This window comes from Heptranchias perlo, chromosome 7, assembly GCF_035084215.1.
Source record: "Heptranchias perlo isolate sHepPer1 chromosome 7, sHepPer1.hap1, whole genome shotgun sequence".
Classification (NCBI taxonomy): Eukaryota; Metazoa; Chordata; class Chondrichthyes; order Hexanchiformes; family Hexanchidae; genus Heptranchias; species Heptranchias perlo.
The window spans coordinates 95,315,379-95,337,056 of NC_090331.1; the positions used below are offsets into that span (position 1 = coordinate 95,315,379).

The following is a 21,678-nucleotide window of genomic DNA, read 5'->3' on the forward strand; positions in this document are numbered from 1 at the left end:
TGTACCCCTCCCCCATAGCACTCACAATCAGTAACACACCCTGTACCCCTCCCCCATAGCACTCACAATCAGTAACACACCCTGTACCCCTCCCCCATAGCACTCACAATCAGTGACACACCCTGTACCCCTCCCCCATAGTACTCACAATCAGTAACACACCCTGTACCCCTCCCCCATAGTACTCACAATCAGTAACACACCCTGTACCCCTCCCCCATAGCACTCACAATCAGTGACACACCCTGTACCCCTCCCCCATAGCACTCACAATCAGTAACACACCCTGTAACCCTCCCCCATAGCACTCACAATCAGTGACACACCCTGTACCCCTCCCCCATAGTACTCACAATCAGTAACACACCCTGTACCCCTCCCCCATAGTACTCACAATCAGTAACACACCCTGTACCCCTCCCCCATAGCACTCACAATCAGTAACACACCCTGTACCCCTCCCCCATAGCACTCACAATCAGTAACACACCCTGTACCCCTCCCCCATAGCACTCACAATCAGTGACACACCCTGTACCCCTCCCCCATAGCACTCACAATCAGTAACACACCCTGTACCCCTCCCCCATAGCACTCACAATCAGTAACACACCCTGTACCCCTCCCCCATAGCATTCACAATCAGTAACACACCCTGTAACCCTCCCCCATAGCACTCACAATCAGTAACACACCCTGTACCCCTCCCCCATAGCACTCACAATCAGTAACACACCCTGTACCCCTCCCCCATAGCACTCACAATCAGTAACACACCCTGTACCCCTCCCCCATAGCACTCACCATCAGTAACACACCCAGTACCCCTCCCCCATAGCACTCACAATCAGTAACACACCCTGTACCCCTCCCCCATAGCACTCACAATCAGTAACACACCCTGTACCCCTCCCCCATAGCACTCACAATCAGTAACACACCCTGTACCCCTCCCCCATAGCACTCACCATCAGTAACACACCCTGTACCCCTCCCCCATAGCACTCACAATCAGTAACACACCCTGTACCCCTCCCCCATAGCACTCACCATCAGTAACACACCCAGTAACCCTCCCCCATAGCACTCACAATCAGTAACACACCCAGTAACCCTCCCCCATAGCACTCACAATCAGTAACACACCCTGTACCCCCCCCATAGCACTCACAATCAGTAACACACCCTGTACCCCTCCCCCATAGCACTCACAATCAGTGACACACCCTGTACCCCTCCCCCATAGCACTCACAATCAGTAACACACCCTGTACCCCTCCCCCATAGCACTCACAATCAGTAACACACCCTGTACCCCTCCCCCATAGCACTCACAATCAGTGACACACCCAGTAACCCTCCCCCATAGCACTCACAATCAGTGACACACCCAGTAACCCTCCCCCATAGCACTCACAATCAGTGACACACCCTGTACCCCTCCCCCATAGCACTCACAATCAGTGACACACCCAGTAACCCTCCCCCATAGCACTCACAATCAGTGACACACCCTGTACCCCTCCCCCATAGCACTCACAATCAGTGACACACCCAGTAACCCTCCCCCATAGCACTCACAATCAGTGACACACCCTGTACCCCTCCCCCATAGCACTCACAATCAGTGACACACCCAGTAACCCTCCCCCATAGCACTCACAATCAGTAACACACCCAGTAACCCTCCCCCATAGCACTCACAATCAGTAACACACCCTGTACCCCTCCCCCATAGCACTCACAATCAGTAACACACCCTGTACCCCTCCCCCATAGCACTCACAATCAGTAACACACCCTGTACCCCTCCCCCATAGTACTCACAATCAGTGACACACCCTGTACCCCTCCCCCATAGTGCTCACAATCAGTAACACACCCTGTACCCCTCCCCCATAGCACTCACAATCAGTGACACACCCTGTACCCCTCCCCCATAGCACTCACAATCAGTAACACACCCTGTACCCCTCCCCCATAGTACTCACAATCAGTGACACACCCTGTACCCCTCCCCCATAGTACTCACAATCAGTAACACACCCTGTACCCCTCCCCCATAGCACTCACAATCAGTAACACACCCTGTAACCCTCCCCCATAGCACTCACAATCAGTGACACACCCAGTAACCCCCCCCCATAGCACTTATCCTTGGTAACAATCTCAGTAACCCTCCCCCATAGTACTCACAGTCAGTAACAATCTCAGTAACCCTCCCCCATAGCACTCACAGTCAGTAATAATACCCAATAACCCCCCTCCCCCATAGCACTCACAGTCAGTAACACACCCAGTGACCCTCCCCCATAGCACTTATCCTTGGTAACAATCTCAGTAACCCTCCCCCATAGTACTCACAGTCAGTAACAATCTCAGTAACCCTCCCCCATAGCACTCACAATCAGTAACACACCCTGTACCCCTCCCCCATAGCACTCACAATCAGTAACAATCTCAGTAACCCTCCCCCATAGCACTCACAATCAGTAACACACCCTGTACCCCTCCCCCATAGCACTCACAATCAGTAACAATACCTAGTAGCCCCCCCACCCACCTTTCAAATTTAAACATTAGAGCTAAGATTCAACCATCGATGAACGTGACACAGGCTCTTCACGCCTGTACATTTTGCACAAGTGTAAAAGTTACTCAGAAACCAGCGGGTGTCCAAGATCAGAAGGGGCTTTTATAGAAATGTTTCCAGCTGCTGACAATGTTCACTCAGCCTGTGCTGGATGGTCAACACTGCCATCCTGACCCTCAATGATCACGCTATCAACGCCCAGCTCACTGCCACATCTCTTTACTTCTCCTTCCCTACGGAGGGAAGCATTGGACAACTGGGGAATGGGCTGTGGAAGGGGGCAGGCTCTTTGTACAGTGCGCCCAGCACTGCCATTGGATTGCGTGCAAGTATCAGTGCTGCACTTTATACCATCATACAGCAGGCACCAGTCGTGATGCATGAGTAAGTGATCGGTGCGAGAGCGTATGATCTGAGTTTCATATCTGGCCGCTGGTAGTGAACTGTGAACTCAAATCGATCCAAGGCTCCAACCTCTCCACCCTCTCCACGGACATTTCTGTTCCCATGCTGTCTCTTTTGTCTTGAAGTCCATTTTGTCTAAGTCATGCTGAACTTTCCACTTTTCACTCTGTGAGCCAGCTCGTGACTCATTATGAAAGATCTCACTGTCTGGCCATCACCCATCATTACTTTCTTTTATCTTTACTGGCCCGTTTCAAAATGAATCCTTGAAATTGTACTGCCTGTTGAAGGCTATATTTTTTTTTTAAGTGTCTTTGGAATATGGGCGACACTGGCAAAGTCGCATTTATTGCCCATCTCTATTTTCCCTGATAAGGCGGTGTTGGACCTGCTCCTTGAACCGCAGCAGTCCTTGTGGTGATGGTGCTTCCACAATGGAGTTAGGAACAGAACACCCTGAACCATATCTTGTAGCCCTGTGAATGGTTCTCCCATGGCAGTAAGGGAGAGTGTACAGAACATGACCGGACAGATGGTCTGAGAAAGCAGGGCAAAGACCAAGGGAAGTCTAGATTAAACTGCATTTATTTCAATGCAAGAAGTCTGATGGGCAAGGCAGATGAACTCAGGGCATGGATGGGTACATGGGACTGGGATGTTATAGCTATTACTGAAACATGGCTAAGGGAGGGGCAGGACTGGCAGCTCAATGTTCCAGGGTACAGATGCTATAGGAAAGATAGAGCAGGAGGTAAGAGAGGAGGGGGAGTTGCGTTCTTGATTAGGGAGAACATCACGGCAGTAGTGAGAGGGGATATATCCGAGGGTTCGCCCACTGAGTCCATATGGGTAGAACTGAAAAATAAGAAGGGAGAGATCACTTTGATAGGATTGTACTACAGACCCCCAAATAGTCAACGGGAAATTGAGGAGCAAATATGTAAGGAGATTACAGACAGCTGCAAGAAAAATAGGGTGGTAATAGTAGGGGACTTTAACTTTCCCAACATTGACTGGGACAGCCATAGCATTAGGGGCTTGGATGGAGAGAAATTTGTTGAGTGTATTCAGGAGGAATTTCTCATTCAGTATGTGGATGGCCCGACTAGAGAGGGGGCAAAACTTGACCTCCTCTTGGGAAATAAGGAAGGGCAGGTGACAGAAGTGTTAGTGAGGGATCACTTTGGGACCAGTGATCATAATTCCATTAGTTTTAAGATAGCTATGGAGAAGGATAGGTCTGGCCCAAAAGTTAAAATTCTAAATTGGGGAAAGGCCAATTTTGATGGTATTAGACAGGAACTTTCAGAAGTTGATTGGGAGAGTCTGTTGGCAGGCAAAGGGACGTCTGGTAAGTGGGAGGCTTTCAAAAGTGTGTTAACCAGGGTTCAGGGTAAGCACATTCCTTATAAAGTGAAGGGCAAGGCTGGTAGAAGTAGGGAACCTTGGATGACTCGGGAGATTGAGGCACTAGTCAAAAAGAAGAAGGAGGCATATGACATGCATAGGCAGCTGGGATCAAGTGGATCCCTTGAAGAGTATAGAGATTGCCGGAGTAGAGTTAAGAGAGAAATCAGGAGGGCAAAAAGGGGATATGAGATTGCTTTGGCAGATCAGGCAAAGGTGAATCCAAAGAGCTTCTACAAATACATAAAGGGCAAAAGGGTAACTAGGGAGAGAGTAGGGCCTCTTAAGGATCAACAAGGTCATCTATGTGCGGAACCACAAGAGATGGGTGAGATCCTGAATGAATATTTCACATCGGTATTTACGGTTGAGAAAGGCATGGATGTTAGGGAACTTGGGGAAATAAATAGTGATGTCTTGAGGAGTGTACATATTACAGAGAGGGAGGTGCTGGAAGTCTTAACGCGCATCAAGGTAGATAAATCTCCGGGAACTGATGAAATGTATCCCAGGACGTTATGGGAGGTTAGGGAGGAAATTGCGGGTCCCCTAGCAGAGATATTTGAATCATCCACCGCTACAGGTGAGGTGCCTGAAGATTGGAGGGCAGCAAATGTTGTGCCTTTGTTTAAGAAGGGCGGCAGGGAAAAGCCTGGGAACTACAGACCAGTGAGCCTGACATCTGTAGTGGGTAAGTTGTTAGAGGGTATTCTGAGGGACAGAATCTACAGGCATTTGGAGAGGCAGGGACTAATTAGGAACAGTCAGCATGGTTTTGTGAGAGGAAAATCATGTCTCACGAATTTGATTGAGTTTTTTGAAGGGGTAACCAAGAAGATAGATGAGGGCTGTGCAGTAGACGTGGTCTACATGGACTTCAGCAAAGCATTTGACAAGGTACCGCATGGTAGGTTGTTACATAAGGTTAAATCTCATGGGATCCAAGGTGAGGTAGCCAATTGGATACAAAATTGGCTTGACGACAGAAGACAGAGGGTGGTTGTCGAGGGTTGTTTTTCAAACTGGATGCCTGTGTCCAGCGGTGTGCCTCAGGGATCGGTGCTGGGTCCGCTGTTATTTGTTATTTATATTAATGATTTGGATGAGAATTTAGGAGGCATGGTTAGTAAGTTTGCAGATGACACCAAGATTGGTGGCATTGTGGACAGTGAAGAAGGTTATCTAGGATTGCAACGGGATCTTGATAAATTGGGCCAGTGGGCCGATGAATGGCAGATGGAGTTTAATTTAGATAAATGTGAGGTGATGCATTTTGGTAGATCGAATCGGGCCAGGACCTACTCCGTTAATGGTAGGGCGTTGGGGAGAGTTATAGAACAAAGAGATCTAGGAGTACAGATTCATACCTCCTTGAAAGTGGAGTCACAGGTGGATAGGGTGGTGAAGAAGGCATTCAGCATGCTTGGTTTCATTGGTCAGAACATTGAATGCAGGAGTTGGGATGTCTTGTTGAAGTTGTACAGGGCATTGGTGAGGCCACACTTGGAGTACTGTGTACAGTTCTGGTCACCCTATTATAGAAAGGATATTATTAAACTAGAAAGAGTGCAGAAAAGATTTACTAGGATGCTACCGGGACTTGATGGTTTGACTTACAGGGAGAGGTTAGACAGACTGGGACTTTATTCCCTGGAGAGTAGGAGGTTAAGGGGTGATCTTATAGAAGTCTATAAAATAATGAGGGGCATAGATAAGGTCGATAGTCAAAATCTTTTCCCAAAGGTAGGGGAGTCTATAACGAGGGGGCACAGATTTAAGGTGAGAGGGGAGAGATACAAAAGGATCCAGAGGGGCAATTTTTTCACTCAAAGGGTGGTGAGTGTCTGGAACGAGCTGCCAGAGGCAGTAGTAGAGGCGGGTACAATTTTGTCTTTTAAAAAGCATTTGGACAGTTACATGGGGAAGATGGGTATCGAGGGATATGGGCCAAGTGCAGGCAATTGGGACTAGCTTAGTGGTATAAACTGGGCGACATGGACATGTTGGGCCGAAGGGCCTGTTTCCATGTTGTAACTTCTATGATTCTATGATTCTATGATTTCTCAGTTATGTGCTTGTCCTCAGTACCAGTTGAAGTCTTTACAGTGTTGCCACTGGGCTTGGTGCAGCAGCAGGTGAGAGTACATTTGATGTTCTTTCCTTTGTACAATGTTGTGCGTGGCCTTAAGTTGTAAGCTTGACCCTTTGATAGAGCCGCCAGTTGTCTTCAACATTTGTTGCGCATTTTCTCGGAGCACAATTTGCCCTGGACCAGCAGTCCATTCTTCTCTCTTGTATCCCTTGTATCCTTCAAACGAAGCAGGTGCAGCCATCAATAATCTTTGTCCACGAGGAACCTTCGCTCTGGACTGGTCTTCGTTGTGTGAGAACATCACCCACAGTAGTGACAAGAAAATGTTTGGTTTGGTTTGGAGAATTTTGTTGTATTATTCTTGCATCATTTCCACAATCCTGAATTCCTGGGAGGTTAAACCTGTCAATCCCAGGATTTTGGGGCCTTTTGCTAGTGTCCCAGGATTGTCAACCTTGTTATGGAGTATTGAGGCACGTTATTCAGCATATCGCAACATTGTTTGGAAGAAGCTTGTGGTCCTGGCTCCTTGGAAGTTTTACCTGAACCGTGACAATTCAAATTGTACACAGTCCATTGTAATGGTCTTGAACGGGTAAACAGCCATTTTTAGCTTCACATTTCCTTATGTACTAAAGTAAAATTCATATAAACTGGTAGGACAGCTAACTGAATGGACCGTGCCTGAATGGAGGACAGTGCATCTAAGGTCAAAGGATGGAAGATAGGAGCAAGTCTTCAGGACTTTCATTGGGTTCCTTGACGCAGGAATAGCCAGGATGTCTGCTCCCACCCCAGTCTCTCAACTGCAGGATGATTCATGTTCCAAGGAAGGCTGAAGAGAGGTGGTGGGGGGGCTCCCACTCCCAAATAAACAATAAAATCTGAATTGAAACCCGGCACATTCACGTCACACTCCATCTTTCATGCTGATGGGGCTCCATTCTATTCATTTACTTAGTACTCTTTGGAGGGGAATGGATTACGTTGGACCTGGATATATCGGTTGTCTTGAGGGATGTGTTGACCAAACATCTAATGGTTACCCATTGGGTTCATGAGAATTAGGAGCACAGATGTGGAAATGAGTGAAAGTGTGGTTTCCCTGGTGACACCTTGTAGTTTAAACAATTAGTACACTGAATTGGTTCCCATCCGGTTTTGGTCATCCGATTGTGTAGTGGCACAGAGCTCTCAGAGCCTCGAGTGGTGGCTGAGAATCATTGTAGTTGGAGTGTAGTTCAATATTTAAGCCACATCAGTTGGCCAGATGTCCATGTCCAGGCCCAGTGTCTGTTGGGTTGTTGTGACTCAGTTCTTTACATGTGTTGATATTGGTTGAGTGCGGGAATTGAGTGTTACTGAGACATCAATAGCACTGTCAGATTCTTTTCAGGGGAGGTAAGGGAAGGGACCTAGTGGTCCTTAAAGTAGGACATCCGCAGGTGGTATGGGGGAGGTGATAGAATTGTCACACGTACTCTGGATGGAATGGGGTTGATGGGCCAAATGGACTCTCCCCCTCCAGAATGTTGTTATTTTCTTACATTAATGTAAATAGTGTCATCCTTCATCTGAAAAGTAAGAAGAAAAGTATTGTCAATCAGTTAATATTCAAACACAAAGCAAGGGTTTGACCTGTAGTCAATGAAAGCACTGTTGCTTCACATCTGTTACATTGAGGAAGGCATGGGTTCAAAGTTTCTCAGATTGTAAGATCAAAGACTGGGCTGTGACACTGATAAAATTAAAAGATAAGTAGAGAGAGAGAGAGGAAGAGGCAGATGGAAAGGAAGGCAGAGAAAGAAAGACAGAGAGAGAAAAACAGGGAGAGAGAGTGAGCTAGATGGGGAGAGAGGGGGAAAAGGAGGGAGAGAAAGAAAAGGGAGTGAAGGTCAATGTTCATAGTGTAGGACATCACTAAGGTTAAAAAGAGTAGGAGAGAATAGAGGTAAATCAGCTCACAGAGGTTAGCAAACACCAAGAGAGAAAGAACTTGTATTTATATCACTCCTTTCAGGTCCTCAGGATGTCCCAAAGCACTTTACAGCCATTGAAGTACTTTTGAAGTGTAGTCACTATTGTAATTTATGAACTGTGGTAGCCAATTTGTGCACAGCAAGGTCCCACAAATAGCAATTAAATAAATGACCAGTTATTCTTTTTGTGGTGGTCACATAAGAACATAAGAAATAGGAGCAGGAGTAGGCCAGACGGCCTCTCGAGCCTGCTCCGCCATTCACTCAGATCATGGCTGATCTTTGACCTCAACTCCACTTTCCCGCCCGATCCCCATATCCCTTGATCCCTTAATGTCCAAAAATTTATCGATCTCAGCCTTGAATATACTCAACGACTGAGCACCACAGCCCTCTTGGTAGAGAATTCCAAAGATTCACAACCCTCTAAGTGAAGAAATTTCTCCTCATCTCAGTCCTAAATGGCCGACCTCTTATCCTGAGCCTATGCCCCCTAGTTCTAGACTCTCCAGCTAGGGGAAACAGCCTCTCAGCATCGACGCTGTCTAGCTCTCTTAGAATCTTATATGTTTCAATGAGATCACCTCTCATTCTTCTAAACTGCAGAGAATATAGGCCCATTCTACTCAATCTCTCCTTCTAGAACAACCTCTCATCCCAGGAATCAATCTAGTGAACCTTCGTTGCACCCCCTCTAAGGCAAGTAGATCCTTCTATAGGTAAGGAGACCAAAACTGTACACAGTACTCCAGGTGTGGTCTCACCAGAGCCCTATATAATTGCAGCAAGACTTCCTTACTCTTATACTCCAACCCCCTTGCAATAAAGGCCAACATACCATTTGCCTTCCTAATTGCATGTTGTACCTTCATGTTAACTTTCTGTGATTCATGTACAAGGACCCCTAAATTCCTCTGCCTACCAACATTTCTTAGTCTCTCACCTTTTAAAAAATATCCTGCTTTTCTATTCTTCCTACCAAAGTGGATAATTCCACATTGGTGTTGGTTGAGGGAGAAACATTGGCCAGGACACCGGGGAGAGCTCTCTGATCTTCTTCAACTAGTGCCCTTTTCACTGTGACATTCCACCCCTTTTATCTGGCGTACACAGAACGTTAACTTTGTGAAGACCGGCCCCGGGTAATCTATCGATAATTGAAACAGGACAAACAGGCCTGTAATTCCTTGGCCTATTTCTGTCGCTTTTTTTGAAGAGGGGAGTCACATTTGCCACTCTCCATTCCTCAAGTGAAGTCAATAAAAGAGAGACAAGAGGTGTTGCGATGGAGGCTAGAGGTGAGATTGAGGTAGAGGGGGATTTTAGCCTTTGCCCCAACGCTATTCCAACATCCCACTTGGCTAAAACCAAACGAACATTTAACTTCCTTCCTTTTAAATATTTGAATTGTTGACTGAGGGTGAATGGGATGTGAGGAGTCAATACAATTGAGGCAAATGGAATGGCATGTAACAGGATTGAATGGGAGGTGATTTATCCAATGGAATGGCATGTAACAGGATTGAATGGGAGGTGATTTGGTCCAATAGAATGGCATGTAACAGGATTGAATGGGAGGTGATTTGTCCAATGGAATGGCATGTAACAGGACTGAATGGGAGGTGATTTGTCCAATGGAATAGTACGTAACAGGACTGAATGGGAGGAGATTTGGTCCAATAGAATGGCATGTAACAGGATTGAATGGGAGGTGATTTGTCCAATGGAATGGCATGTAACAGGACTGAATGGGAGGTGATTTGTCCAATGGAATGACATGTAACAGGACTGAATGGGAGGTGATTTGTCCAATGGAATAGTACGTAACAGGACTGAATGGGAGTTGATTTGGTCCAATGGAATGACATGTAACAGGATTGAATGGGAGGTGATTTGTCCAATGGAATAGTACATAACAGGATTGAATGGGAGGTGATTTGTCCAATGGAATAGTACGTAACAGGACTGAATGGGAGGAGATTTGGTCCAATAGAATGGCATGTAACAGGACTGAATGGGAGGTGATTTGGTCCAATGGAATGGCATGTAACAGGACTGAATGGGAGGTGATTTGTCCAATGGAATGGCATGTAACAGGACTGAATAGGAGGTGATTTGGTCCAATGGAATGGCATGTAACAGGACTGAATAGGAGGTGATTTGTCCAATGGAATAGTACGTAACAGGACTGAATGGGAGGAGATTTGTCCAATGGAATAGTACGTAACAGGACTGAATGGGAGGAGATTTGTCCAATGGAATGGCATGTAACAGGACTGAATGGGAGGTGATTTGTCCAATGGAATAGTACGTAACAGGACTGAATGGGAGGAGATTTGGTCCAATAGAATGGCATGTAACAGGACTGAATGGGAGGTGATTTGGTCCAATGGAATGGCATGTAACAGGACTGAATGGGAGGTGATTTGTCCAATGGAATGGCATGTAACAGGACTGAATAGGAGGTGATTTGTCCAATGGAATGGCATGTAACAGGACTGAATAGGAGGTGATTTGTCCAATGGAATAGTACGTAACAGGACTGAATGGGAGGAGATTTGTCCAATGGAATAGTACGTAACAGGACTGAATGGGAGGAGATTTGTCCAATGGAATAGTACATAACAGGACTGAATGGGAGGTGATTTGTCCAATGGAATGGCATGTAACAGGACTGAATAGGAGGTGATTTGTCCAATGGAATGGCATGTAACAGGACTGAATAGGAGGTGATTTGTCCAATGGAATAGTACGTAACAGGACTGAATGGGAGGAGATTTGTCCAATGGAATAGTACGTAACAGGACTGAATGGGAGGAGATTTGTCCAATGGAATAGTACATAACAGGACTGAATGGGAGGAGATTTGTCCAATGGAATAGTACATAACAGGACTGAATGGGAGGAGATTTGTCCAATGGAATGGCATGTAACAGGACTGAATGGGAGGTGATTTGTCCAATGGAATAGTACGTAACAGGACTGAATGGGAGGTGATTTGTCCAATGGAATAGTACATAACAGGACTGAATGGGAGGAGATTTGTCCAATGGAATAGTACGTAACAGGACTGAATGGGAGGTGATTTGTCCAATGGAATGGCATGTAACAGGACTGAATGGGAGGTGATTTGTCCAATGGAATAGTACGTAACAGGACTGAATGGGAGGTGATTTGTCCAATGGAATAGTACATAACAGGACTGAATGGGAGGAGATTTGTCCAATGGAATAGTACATAACAGGACTGAATGGGAGGAGATTTGTCCAATGGAATAGTACGTAACAGGACTGAATGGGAGGTGATTTGTCCAATGGAATGACATGTAACAGGACTGAATGGGAGGTGATTTGTCCAATGGAATAGTACGTAACAGGACGGAATGGGAGGAGATCTGTCCAATGGAATGACATGTAACAAGACTAAATGGGAGGTGATCTGTCCAATGGAATAGTAGGTAACAGGACTGAATGGGAGGTGAAAAGCTTGTCCAAAAGGCGGGTTTTATGGAGGGTCTTAAAGGAGGAGATGGAGGTGGAGAGGCAGAGAGATTTCAGAAGGGAATTCCAGAGAGGGGCCTCGGCAGCTAACAGCATGGCCGCCAATGCTGGGGCAAAAGGAGGGGGATGCATTAGAACCTGGAGTCAGAGGAACATGGAGTTTGGGGATGGTGGTGTGACTGAAAGAGGTTACAAAGATATGGAGGGATGATCCCATGGAGGGATTTTAACATAAGAATGAGTTTTTAAATTGGGGGAGTTGGGGGCCGGGAGCCAAAGTAGGTCAGTGAGCACAGGGATGATGGATGAACGGGACTTTGGATGAGCTCAAGTTTATGGAGGGTGGAAGATGGGAGGCCAGCCAGGGGAGCATTGGAATAGTCCAGTCTAGAGGTAACAAAGGCATGGATGGGGGTTTCGGCAGCAGATGAGCTGAGGCGGGGGCTGTGACGGGCAATGTTATGGAGGTGGAAGTAGGCGGTCTTGGTGATGGAGTGGATATGGGGTCGGAAGCTCAGCTCAGGGTCAAATAGGACGTCAAAGTTGCAAACAGTCTGGTTCAGCCTCAAACAGTGGTCAGGCAGAGGGATGGAATCAGTGGCGAGGGAACGGAGTTTGTGGCGGGGACCGAAGACAATGGCTTCAGTCTTCCCTGTGTTTAACTGGAGGAACTTGTGGCTTATCCAGGACTGGATGTCAGGCAAGCGGCCTAACAACACAGAGGCAGTGAAGGGGTCAAAGAGGGGTGGTGGTGAGATAGAGCTGGGTGCTTGCGAATGACACTGCTAAGGGGCAGCATATAGATGAGGGGCAGCATATAGTCCAAGGATAGATTACTGGGGGAATCCAGAAGTGCTGGGATGGGAAGAGATGCCACTAGTAGAGATGCTCTGGCTACAATTGGATAGGTAACAGGGCAACCAGATGAGGTAAGTGCCACTTAGCTGGACAGCAGAGGAGAGGGGTTGGAGAAGGATGGTGTGGGCAACCGTGTTAAAGGCTTCAGAAAAGTCAAGGAAGGTGAGATGGATAATGCACCATGGTCACAGTCAGAGAGAACATTAATGATGACTTTGTTTAGGCTTGTTTTGGTGCTGTGAGAGAAGCAGAAACCTCTTTGGAGAGATTCAAACAGGGAGTTGCAGGAGAGGTGGGCATGGATCCGGAAGGGAGCAACGTGGTCAAGAACTCTGGAGAGGAAAGAGAGGTTGGAGATGGGGTGGTATTTTGCAAGGACAGAAAAGTCAAGGGTGGGGTTTTTGAAGAGGGGGTGATGACGATGGGAGGGGGACAACACCCTGAGGAGAGGGAACCATTTACAATCTCAGCTGGCATGGGGGCCAGGAAGGGAAGTTGGGTGGTCAGCAATTTTGTGGGAATGGAGTCCAAGGAGTACAATGGTCGCAATAGTTTGCGCTCTGCAGCTTCAATCAGTAACTGCTCATGTACAAGGAGGAAGGCTGCTCCCCTGATGGTCTTAGTTGGTTAGGAAGTACAGGCATGAAGGGGGTTAACTCAATGAGTCTATGCACCACCTACGATTGATACAGAAACCACCGGTAAACTTTGTCAGATTCACAGACAGAGGAGAGGAGAGGTCCCAGTTAACAATGTGCAGGCTGTCTCAGAGCTGTCGTGCAATTGGACAGGTCAATGGCAAACGATTTGATCCCGACAAATGTCAAAGGGCTACATATTGGAAGAAAGAATGAGTGAGGAAGGTGTACGATGAAGGGAAGAATTAGCACCGGGAGACTGTGAGAGGGACCTGGGATTAACAGTAGACTCAGCACTTTCAATGGCCCAGAAATGACTCACCGCCCCCGAATGGCCTCCTACCTCTCAGCCGGCAAATTAATTGTGTAAGATTGCGAATGCGCACGTGTGCCGCAAAACCTCGAAATCGCAAACTTGCTCCCATTGGTTCACCGGCAGTTTGACAGTTCCGAATTAAAGGGACATGGCACGCTAAAATCATAGAAATCATTAACCCTTCGTAAACTTACCCATCTGCCCAGCTGGAACGAAGATACTGTGCCACCAAAAGGTACGCTGGAAAATACCAGCACTACACTACTTTTTAAAAGCGCGATGACTGCGAAACAACAAAAAATTAAATTTTGAAAATGTGAAATGTGAAATGACTCTTATTTTAATATTTTTTGATCATTAAAATAAAATTAAAATAAAAAAAAACTATTTTTTACTTTTAACTTCTGTAAGTTTCATTAAATTAAATCATTTGCTTGGTTTTTAATAAGATACGTTAAATTTTTATTTAAACTAACATACAGAAGTTTACTTTAAATAAATGAGTTTTACTTCCCGGCTTGTGGGTGGGACTTCTCTTCCTGGCAGATTCTGTGGGCTGGGCTTTCACTTCCACAGTCTCCATCGACACAAAGGAACCTACACTGAAATCACAGCGCACAACTGAGAAGAAATTGAAAAGGGAGCAAGTGGACATCGGAGAGCACAAGGTAAGTTTATTCATAGCCGTTGTCCACAGGATGTGCGGACAGCCTTGCCACGCTGGTTGGACCAAGGTCGTGCCCGGTGTCTTTAAAACATGGAGGGGCCCAGTGCCCAGATGAGCTCAACACACACCAGACTGTGAGCTCACTTTATTATTTTTCAGAAACTCCTTGATGCTTGCATGTGATGCACTGGGAGCTTCAATGGGGGGAGGGGGGCCAGAGGGTGCTAAAATACAGAGTACCAGCAGCCAGTGAAGGGCTGCTGTCGCGGCCCGGACCATTGCGGAATATTCAACATCACAATCTCCAAAAATTGCACAGGCACGTACCTTGTGTTTGCAGTACACCACCGTTATGGATATGCTGTATAGGAACAGAAGTGTAGCCAGCACGGTGAGAACAGCAGTCAGCAGAAACCCGGCATCAGCCTCTTGATCTGCAAGAGAAAACGTCGCAGAATAATCCAGAGGAATCCAGGATTCCCCATGGGGATGGGGTACAGTGTCTGTGTGTGAAAGGGTGGGGAGTTGGATGGGGTACAGTGTGTGTGTGAGAGGGTGGGGAGTTGGATGGGGTACAGTGTGTGTGTGAAAGGGTGGGGAGTTGGATGGGGTACAGTGTGTGTGTGAAAGGGTGGGGAGTTGGATGGGGTACAGTGTGTGTGTGAGGGTGGGGAGTTGGATGGGGTACAGTGTCTGTGTGAGAGGGTGGGGAGTTGGATGGGGTACAGTGTGTGTGTGAGAGGGTGGGGAGTTGGATGGGGTACAGTGACTGTGTGTGAAAGGGTGGGGAGTTGGATGGGGTACAGTGTCTGTGTGAAAGGGTGGGGAGTTGGATGGGGTACAGTGTGTGTGTGAGAGGGTGGGGAGTTGGATGGAGTACAGTGTGTGTGTGAGAGGGTGGGGAGTTGGATGGGGTACAGTGTGTGTGAAAGGGTGGGGAGTGGGATGGGGTACAGTGTGTGTGTGAGAGGGTGGGGAGTTGGATGGGGTACAGTGTGTGTGTGAGAGGGTGGGGAGTTGGATGGGGTACAGTGTCTGTGTGAAAGGGTGGGGAGTTGGATGGGGTACAGTGTGTGTGTGAGAGGGTGGGGAGTTGGATGGAGTACAGTGTGTGTGTGAGAGGGTGGGGAGTTGGATGGGGTACAGTGTGTGTGAGAGGGTGGGGAGTTGGATGGGGTACAGTGTGTGTGAAAGGGTGGGGAGTGGGATGGGGTACAGTGTGTGTGTGAGAGGGTGGGGAGTTGGATGGGGTACAGTGTGTGTGAAAGGGTGGGGAGTGGGATGGGGTACAGTGTCTGTGTGAAAGGGTGGGGAGTTGGATGGGGTACAGTGTGTGTGTGAAAGGGTGGGGAGTTGGATGGGGTACAGTGTGTGTGTGAAAGGGTGGGGAGTTGGATGGGGTACAGTGTCTGTGTGAAAGGGTGGGGAGTTGGATGGGGTACAGTGTGTGTGTGAAAGGGTGGGGAGTTGGATGGGGTACAGTGTCTGTGTGAGAGGGTGGGGAGTTGGATGGGGTACAGTGTCTGTGTGAAAGGGTGGGGAGTTGGATGGGGTACAGTGTGTGTGTGAAAGGGTGGGGAGTTGGATGGGGTACAGTGTGTGTGTGAAAGGGTGGGGAGTTGGATGGGGTACAGTGTCTGTGTGAAAGGGTGGGGAGTTGGATGGGGTACAGTGTGTGTGTGAAAGGGTGGGGAGTTGGATGGGGTACAGTGTCTGTGTGAGAGGGTGGGGAGTTGGATGGGGTACAGTGTCTGTGTGAAAGGGTGGGGAGTTGGATGGGGTACAGTGTCTGTGTGAGAGGGTGGGGAGTTGGATGGGGTACAGTGTGTGTGTGAGAGGGTGGGGAGTTGGATGGGGTACAGTGTGTGTGTGAAAGGGTGGGGAGTTGGATGGGGTACAGTGTCTGTGTGAAAGGGTGGGGAGTTGGATGGGGTACAGTGTGTGTGTGAGAGGGTGGGGAGTTGGATGGAGTACAGTGTGTGTGTGAGAGGGTGGGGAGTTGGATGGGGTACAGTGTGTGTGAAAGGGTGGGGAGTGGGATGGGGTACAGTGTGTGTGTGAGAGGGTGGGGAGTTGGATGGGGTACAGTGTCTGTGTGAAAGGGTGGGGAGTGGGATGGGGAACAGTGTGTGTGTGAAAGGGTGGGGAGTTGGATGGGGTACAGTGTGTGTGTGAGAGGGTGGGGAGTTGGATGGGGTACAGTGTGTGTGTGAAAGGGTGGGGAGTTGGATGGGGTACAGTGTGTGTGTGAGGGTGGGGAGTTGGATGGGGTACAGTGTCTGTGTGAGAGGGTGGGGAGTTGGATGGGGTACAGTGTGTGTGTGAGAGGGTGGGGAGTTGGATGGGGTACAGTGACTGTGTGTGAAAGGGTGGGGAGTTGGATGGGGTACAGTGTCTGTGTGAAAGGGTGGGGAGTTGGATGGGGTACAGTGTGTGTGTGAGAGGGTGGGGAGTTGGATGGAGTACAGTGTGTGTGTGAGAGGGTGGGGAGTTGGATGGGGTACAGTGTGTGTGAAAGGGTGGGGAGTGGGATGGGGTACAGTGTGTGTGTGAGAGGGTGGGGAGTTGGATGGGGTACAGTGTGTGTGTGAGAGGGTGGGGAGTTGGATGGGGTACAGTGTCTGTGTGAAAGGGTGGGGAGTTGGATGGGGTACAGTGTGTGTGTGAGAGGGTGGGGAGTTGGATGGAGTACAGTGTGTGTGTGAGAGGGTGGGGAGTTGGATGGGGTACAGTGTGTGTGAGAGGGTGGGGAGTTGGATGGGGTACAGTGTGTGTGAAAGGGTGGGGAGTGGGATGGGGTACAGTGTGTGTGTGAGAGGGTGGGGAGTTGGATGGGGTACAGTGTGTGTGAAAGGGTGGGGAGTGGGATGGGGTACAGTGTCTGTGTGAAAGGGTGGGGAGTTGGATGGGGTACAGTGTGTGTGTGAAAGGGTGGGGAGTTGGATGGGGTACAGTGTCTGTGTGAGAGGGTGGGGAGTTGGATGGGGTACAGTGTCTGTGTGAAAGGGTGGGGAGTTGGATGGGGTACAGTGTGTGTGAGAGGGTGGGGAGTTGGATGGGGTAGAGTGTCTGTGTGAAAGGGTGGGGAGTTGGATGGGGTACAGTGTGTGTGAGAGGGTGGGGAGTTGGATGGGGTACAGTGTGTGTGTGAAAGGGTGGGGAGTTGGATGGGGTACAGTGTCTGTGTGAAAGGGTGGGGAGTTGGATGGGGTACAGTGTGTGTGTGAAAGGGTGGGGAGTTGGATGGGGTACAGTGTGTGTGAAAGGGTGGGGAGTTGGATGGGGTACAGTGTGTGTGTGAAAGGGTGGGGAGTTGGATGGGGTACAGTGTCTGTGTGAGAGGGTGGGGAGTTGGATGGGGTACAGTGTGTGTGTGAAAGGGTGGGGAGCTGGATGGGGTCCAGTGTCTGTGTGAGAGGGTGGGGAGTTGGATGGGGTACAGTGTGTGTGTGAAAGGGTGGGGAGTTGGATGGGGTACAGTGTGTGTGAGAGGGTGGGGAGTTGGATGGGGTCCAGTGTCTGTGTGAGAGGGTGGGGAGTTGGATGGGGTACAGTGTGTGTGTGAAAGGGTGGGGAGTTGGATGGGGTACAGTGTGTGTGAGAGGGTGGGGAGTTGGATGGGGTACAGTGTGTGTGAGAGGGTGGGGAGTTGGATGGGGTACAGTGTGTGTGAGAGGGTGGGGAGTTGGATGGGGTACAGTTTGTGTGTGAGAGGGTGGGGAGTTGGATGGGGTACAGTGTGTGTGTGAGAGGTTGGGGAGTTGGATGGGGTACAGTGTGTGTGAGAGGGTGGGGAGTTGGATGGGGTACAGTGTCTGTGTGAGAGGGTGGGGAGTTGGATGGGGTACAGTGTGTGTGTGAGAGGGTGGGGAGTTGGATGGGGTACAGTGTGTGTGTGAAAGGGTGGGGAGTTGGATGGGGTACAGTGTGTGTGTGAGAGGGTGGGGAGTTGGATGGGGTACAGTGTGTGTGTGAAAGGGTGGGGAGTTGGATGGGGTACAGTGTCTGTGTGAAAGGGTGGGGAGTTGGATGGGGTACAGTGTGTGTGTGAAAGGGTGGGGAGTTGGATGGGGTACAGTGTGTGTGTGAAAGGGTGGGGAGTTGGATGGGGTACAGTGTCTGTGTGTGAAAGGGTGGGGAGTTGGATGGGGTACAGTGTCTGTGTGTGAAAGGGTGGGGAGTGGGATGGGGTACAGTGTGTGTGTGAGAGGGTGGGGAGTTGGATGGGGTACAGTGTGTGTGTGAGAGGGTGGGGAGTTGGATGGGGTACAGTGTGTGTGTGAAAGGGTGGGGAGTTGGATGGGGTACAGTGTCTGTGTGAGAGGGTGGGGAGTTGGATGGGGTACAGTGTCTGTGTGAGAGGGTGGGGAGTTGGATGGGGTACAGTGTGTGTGTGAGAGGGTGGGGAGTTGGATGGGGTACAGTGTCTGTGTGAGAGGGTGGGGAGTTGGATGGGGTACAGTGTGTGTGTGAAAGGGTGGGGAGTTGGATGGGGTACAGTGTCTGTGTGAAAGGGTGGGGAGTTGGATGGGGTACAGTGTGTGTGTGAGAGGGTGGGGAGTTGGATGGGGTACAGTGTGTGTGTGCAAGGGTGGGGAGTTGGATGGGGTACAGTGTCTGTGTGAGAGGGTGGGGAGTTGGATGGGGTACAGTGTGTGTGTGAGAGGGTGGGGAGTTGGATGGGGTACAGTGTGTGTGTGAGAGGGTGGGGAGTTGGATGGGGTACAGTGTGTGTGTGAGAGGGTGGGGAGTTGGATGGGGTACAGTGTCTGTGTGCAAGGGTGGGGAGTTGGATGGGGTACACTGTGTGTGTGAGAGGGTGGGGAGTTGGATGGGGTACAGTGTCTGTGTGCAAGGGTGGGGAGTTGGATGGGGTACAGTGTGTGTGTGAGAGGGTGGGGAGTTGGATGGGGTACAGTGTGTGTGTGCAAGGGTGGGGAGTTGGATGGGGTACAGTGTCTTTGTGAGAGGGTGGGGAGTTGGATGGGGTACAGTGTGTGTGTGCAAGGGTGGGGAGTTGGATGGGGTACAGTGTGTGTGAGTGGGTGGGGAGTTGGATGGGGTACAGTGTCTGTGTGAGAGGGTGGGGAGTTGGATGGGGTACAGTGTGTGTGTGAAAGGGTGGGGAGTTGGATGGGGTACAGTGTGTGTGTGAGAGGGTGGGGAGTTGGATGGGGTACAGTGTGTGTGAGAGGGTGGGGAGTTGGATGGGGTACAGTGTCTGTGTGAGAGGGTGGGGAGTTGGATGGGGTACAGTGTGTGTGTGAAAGGGTGGGGAGTTGGATGGGGTACAGTGTGTGTGTGAGGGTGGGGAGTTGGATGGGGTACAGTGTGTGTGTGAGAGGGTGGGGAGTTGGATGGGGTACAGTGTGTGTGTGAGAGTGGGGAGTTGGATGGGGTACAGTGTGTGTGTGTGAGGGTGGGGAGTTGGATGGGGTACAGTGTGTGTGTGAGGGTGGGGAGTTGGATGTGGTACAGTGTGTGTGTGAGAGGGTGGGGAGTTGGATGGGGTACAGTGTGTGTGTGAGAGGGTGGGGAGTTGGATGGGGTACAGTGTGTGTGTGAGAGGGTGGGGAGTTGGATGGGGTACAGTGTGTGTGTGAGAGGGTGGGGAGTTGGATGGGGTAAAGTGTCTGTGTGTGAAAGGGTGGGGAGTTGGATGGGGTACAGTGTCTGTGTGAGAGGGTGGGGAGTTGGATGGGGTACAGTGTGTGTGTGAAAGGATGGGGAGTTGGATGGGGTACAGTGTGTGTGTGAAAGGGTGGGGAGTTGGATGGGGTACAGTGTCTGTGTGAGAGGGTGGGGAGTTGGATGGGGTACAGTGTCTGTGTGTGAAAGGGTGGGGAGTTGGATGGGGTACAGTGTCTGTGTGTGAGAGGGTGGGGAGTTGGATGGGGTACAGTGTCTGTGTGTGAGAGGGTGGGGAGTTGGATGGGGTACAGTGTGTGTGTGAAAGGGTGGGGAGTTGGATGGGGTACAGTGTGTGTGTGAAAGGGTGGGGAGTTGGATGGGGTACAGTGTCTCTGTGAGAGGGTGGGGAGTTGGATGGGGTACAGTGTCTGTGTGTGAAAGGGTGGGGAGTTGGATGGGGTACAGTGTCTCTGTGAGAGGGTGGGGAGTTGGATGGGGTACAGTGTCTGTGTGTGAAAGGGTGGGGAGCTGGATGGGGTACAGTGTCTGTGTGTGAAAGGGTGGGGAGTTGGATGGTGTACAGTGTCTCTGTGAGAGGGTGGGGAGTTGGATGGGGTACAGTGTCTGTGTGTGAAAGGGTGGGGAGTTGGATGGGGTACAGTGTCTGTGTGAAAGGGTGGGGAGTTGGATGGGGTACAGTGTGTGTGTGAAAGGGTGGGGAGCTGGATGGGGTACAGTGTGTGTGAGAGGGTGGGGAGTTGGATGGGGTACAGTGTGTGTGTGAGAGGGTGGGGAGCTGGATGGGGTACAGTGTGTGTGTGAAAGGGTGGGGAGTTGGATGGGGTACAGTGTGTGTGTGAGAGGGTGGGGAGTTGGATGGGGTACAGTGTGTGTGTGAAAGGGTGGGGAGTTGGATGGGGTACAGTGTGTGTGTGAAAGGGTGGGGAGTTGGATGGGGTACAGTGTGTGTGTGAAAGGGTGGGGAGTTGGATGGGGTACAGTGTGTGTGTGAGAGGGTGGGGAGTTGGATGGGGTACAGTGTGTGTGTGAGAGGGTGGGGAGTTGGATGTGGTACAGTGTCTGTGTGAAAGAGTGGGGAGTTGGATGGGGTACAGTGTCTGTGTGAGAGGGTGGGGAGTTGGATGGGGTACAGTGTCTCTGTGAAAGGGTGGGGAGTTGGATGGGGTACAGTGTGTGTGTGAGAGGGTGGGGAGCTGGATGGGGTACAGTGCCTGTGTGTGAGAGGGTGGGGAGCTGGATGGGGTACAGTGTGTGTGTGAGAGGGTGGGGAGTTGGATGGGGTACAGTGTGTGTGTGAAGGGTGGGGAGTTGGATGGGGTACAGTGTGTGTGTGAAGGGTGGGGAGTTGGATGGGGTACAGTGTGTGTGTGAAGGGTGGGGAGTTGGATGGGGTACAGTGTGTGTGTGAAAGGGTGGGGAGTTGGATGGGGTTCAGTGTGTGTGTGAAAGGGTGGGGAGTTGGATGGGGTTCAGTGTCTGTGTGAAAGGGTGGGGAGTTGGATGGGGTACAGTGTGTGTGTGAAAGGGTGGGGAGTTGGATGGGGTACAGTGTGTGTGTGAGAGGGTGGGGA

The 21,678-nt window shown here is 49.8% G+C and overlaps 1 protein-coding gene across 1 annotated transcript in view; it reads right to left on the reverse strand.

The window, feature by feature from the left end:
* Positions 1 to 6,279: 6,279 nt before the first annotated feature.
* The window catches only part of LOC137323413 (cytotoxic T-lymphocyte protein 4-like), an 88,248-nt gene continuing 72,849 nt past the window's right edge, over positions 6,280 to 21,678 (reverse strand). Inside the window, exons 3-4 of the mRNA XM_067986889.1 lie at positions 14,783 to 14,889; positions 6,280 to 8,071 (exon numbers count right to left, since the gene is read on the reverse strand). Coding sequence (XP_067842990.1) covers positions 8,033 to 8,071; positions 14,783 to 14,889 — 146 coding nt within the window. The 3' untranslated portion in view covers positions 6,280 to 8,032. The remainder of the gene's footprint in view (positions 8,072 to 14,782; positions 14,890 to 21,678) is intronic.